The sequence below is a fragment of the Clupea harengus genome, chromosome 25 (genome assembly GCF_900700415.2).
Source record: "Clupea harengus chromosome 25, Ch_v2.0.2, whole genome shotgun sequence".
Taxonomy (NCBI): domain Eukaryota; kingdom Metazoa; phylum Chordata; class Actinopteri; order Clupeiformes; family Clupeidae; genus Clupea; species Clupea harengus.
The window spans coordinates 2,506,877-2,509,376 of record NC_045176.1 but is presented as its reverse complement, the minus strand read 5'-3'; the positions used below and the strand labels follow the sequence as shown (position 1 = coordinate 2,509,376).

The 2,500-nt window shown below is 49.3% G+C and overlaps 1 protein-coding gene across 1 annotated transcript in view; it reads right to left on the bottom strand.

Moving 5' to 3' along the window:
* LOC105909232 (midnolin-like) overlaps nucleotides 1-2,500 on the bottom strand; it is a 10,976-nt gene that overhangs the window by 8,111 nt on the left and 365 nt on the right. The window contains exons 1-3 of the mRNA XM_031563219.2: nucleotides 1,966-2,500; nucleotides 1,037-1,124; nucleotides 768-830 (exon numbers count right to left, since the gene is read on the bottom strand). The exon at nucleotides 1,966-2,500 is cut by the window's right edge and continues 365 nt beyond it. Of these exons, the coding sequence (XP_031419079.1) occupies nucleotides 768-830; nucleotides 1,037-1,124; nucleotides 1,966-2,198 (384 nt within the window). The 5' untranslated portion in view covers nucleotides 2,199-2,500. The remainder of the gene's footprint in view (nucleotides 1-767; nucleotides 831-1,036; nucleotides 1,125-1,965) is intronic.

The window sequence follows — 2,500 nt, the reverse complement described above, 5'->3', positions numbered from 1 at the left end:
GAAAACTACCAAACACAAACATGCAGGTCTGAGAAGACACATGACTCTGCCTTAAGGTGCACCGTGTCAGGAAATATGAAGAGAAAAAAAAAAAGTTACTTCTTGCACTTTCTTCTTGTTTGACTAACTGAATGAGAAAAGGTCTTCCTTCTCGCTCTCGCTCTCTCTCTCTCTCTCTCTCTGTTATTTGCACTAACGTTTCCGATTCAAATCGAGAATCCCGCGGGCGTGTAGAGCTCATTCTGTATACCATTTCCAAGAAATCGTCTAGTTGCTTCTCTACGCAGCTCTCGCGCACACAAACGCACACGCACTCACACACACACCGCACGACCACACGCACACACACGCCTGCCTCTGAAAAGGATGACGCACACACACACCGGCCCGCCACACAAAACAGCATTTCAAACACAAATATGCCACTGAGAACCAGAAACCGCACGCACGCACGCGCGCGCACACACACACACACACACGCGCGCGCACACACACAGTCGGTGAAGGCAGCCGGCTGACCCACAGTGATTTAAATGGGCGCGGCGCCAACACTAAGCAGTGAGTCACTATATCCGGTGCAGTTTTGCCTATATTGAAATCCCTAAGCTTCGCTGCACTGTGCATTCATGAAAAGCCGCAGATAAATAAACAAACACGCCGGTAACTATGCGCTGTTCAATCGGCTATTCTTTTCCTCCTCATCACAAGTGACTGTAAAGGCAGCCCATAAACGGAAGCAAGCGAGGTCTGCAAGCGCGTAGGCTTACCTGAGTTTCCGTGAGGCTCTCCAGCGCCTGCATGATTGACTGCTCCGGTCTGGGCGACTGCGACTACCGGAGAGAAGACAAAAAAAGAGAAGAGAAGTTAGTGAACTATAGTCTGCGGGCTCGCGCATGGCTTCCCCAAATGTAGGTGACTGGCTGCCAACTGTGATGAAATCTCAAATTGTGAAATGTGAAAGTGAAGTAGGCTAGCCTAAGTTTTGAAGGCATACGTTAACTCCGTCCTTGCCAAACTTTGTACTTGTGTGACTCACCATCAAACCAGCTTCGACTGACGGCACCAATGTCAGTTTACTCCCGTTTGCAACGCCAAAGTCCTGCAACTTCCCCGAGGTCAGCCTCCTGGATACGGGAAAAGACGCACACACTTGAGAAACAGGGCAACGTGGACTGATGCAATATAAAAGGTTTCAGCAGAGAGACCATGGTGGAAATAAATACCCAAGTCAAGACCAACTCCTCGACATCTTGGCGCAATTGATCTCCAGTTAACTGCCCCTTCAGCTGATTGCATTGAAGTGATTGTAATACCGGATTATTCGCTTTTTGTGCCCTCTCTCTCTCTCTCTTTCTCTTTATACCCGACTTCACCGACTCATACATAAGACTGGCATTATTAGTCTATTAGGCCTATTGGTTGTCTTACACTAATCAGACAGCGCTTTGTTATGCATTGTTCTTATCGCCACCTCCTCAACCACCCCTGCGCATCTTAAAGCGGAACCGTGTAATGCTACTCAACCTCCGTAATACCCTGTGGTGACATGGCACTCACACCGGTCTTCGCCCACGGATCCCCTTCCCGTTAGTCCGCCCGCCTGCGATACGAGACTTTCATTTCAGTCCCCTCCCCATCCTTCCCTGGCCATGGCTTACTTGCGTGATGACCTCATGGCGCATAATCGCGGTGGTGTGTGTTGAATTAAGTTGGAATGCAGCATGCAGACATAAAAACACTCCAAGTTTTTTTTTTCTTTTTTTTCCTTCTAATTCCCCACGACCCTGCCAGAATATCCGAAGTAAAACCCTCCGTTGTGCATAGCATGAAATACAATAGCAAGTATTCACACAGTAAGCTCTCATTCTAATTAAGCTGCTAACCCTCATACTAGGTCTGGTGCGGCCCCTGGGAAAGCAGCCGTGCCCGGTTGTCCTTCGCGCGGCGCAATAGCTTACTACTCACGTGTCTTTGTGCAGAAGCGCGAGCCTTTCTTTGGGGACCCTCAGCCTCTGCGCGAGCCTCCTCTTCAGTCCTTCCACCGTCTCCTCGCGTGGAAGAGAGAGCTCGAAGCGCGTGCCAGTTGTTGAGTTGATAGACACATTCATGGACGGTTCGCTCGAGATGAGACCGGGACAACAGGACGTGGCTCCACGGATGGCACAGCTGCAACTGCGGGCGTCTGGGTGCCGGTCCATGCGCTCCGTAACCGGAAGAAGAGAGTGGACAAGACTGTGGCTATGAGCAACCGCAGGCCAGTGTCCCCGTACGACAGAAATGAGCGGATGTTTGCGAGGTTCTGTCCGTCTGTTTCCAATTGCAAAGTTAACTAGAGTCCTTGTAATATGTTTGTTTCCTTAGGCCTCGTTCAGTGTATTCCCAGAAGTCTCTCTCCAATTCGTTACTGTTCAAGCTTGAATAAAGATTGTGGTTTCAGATTCCATAGTCCACCAGCCAATTATAAGTATATCTCCAATAGCAATCAGTGTAAAAGAAAAAT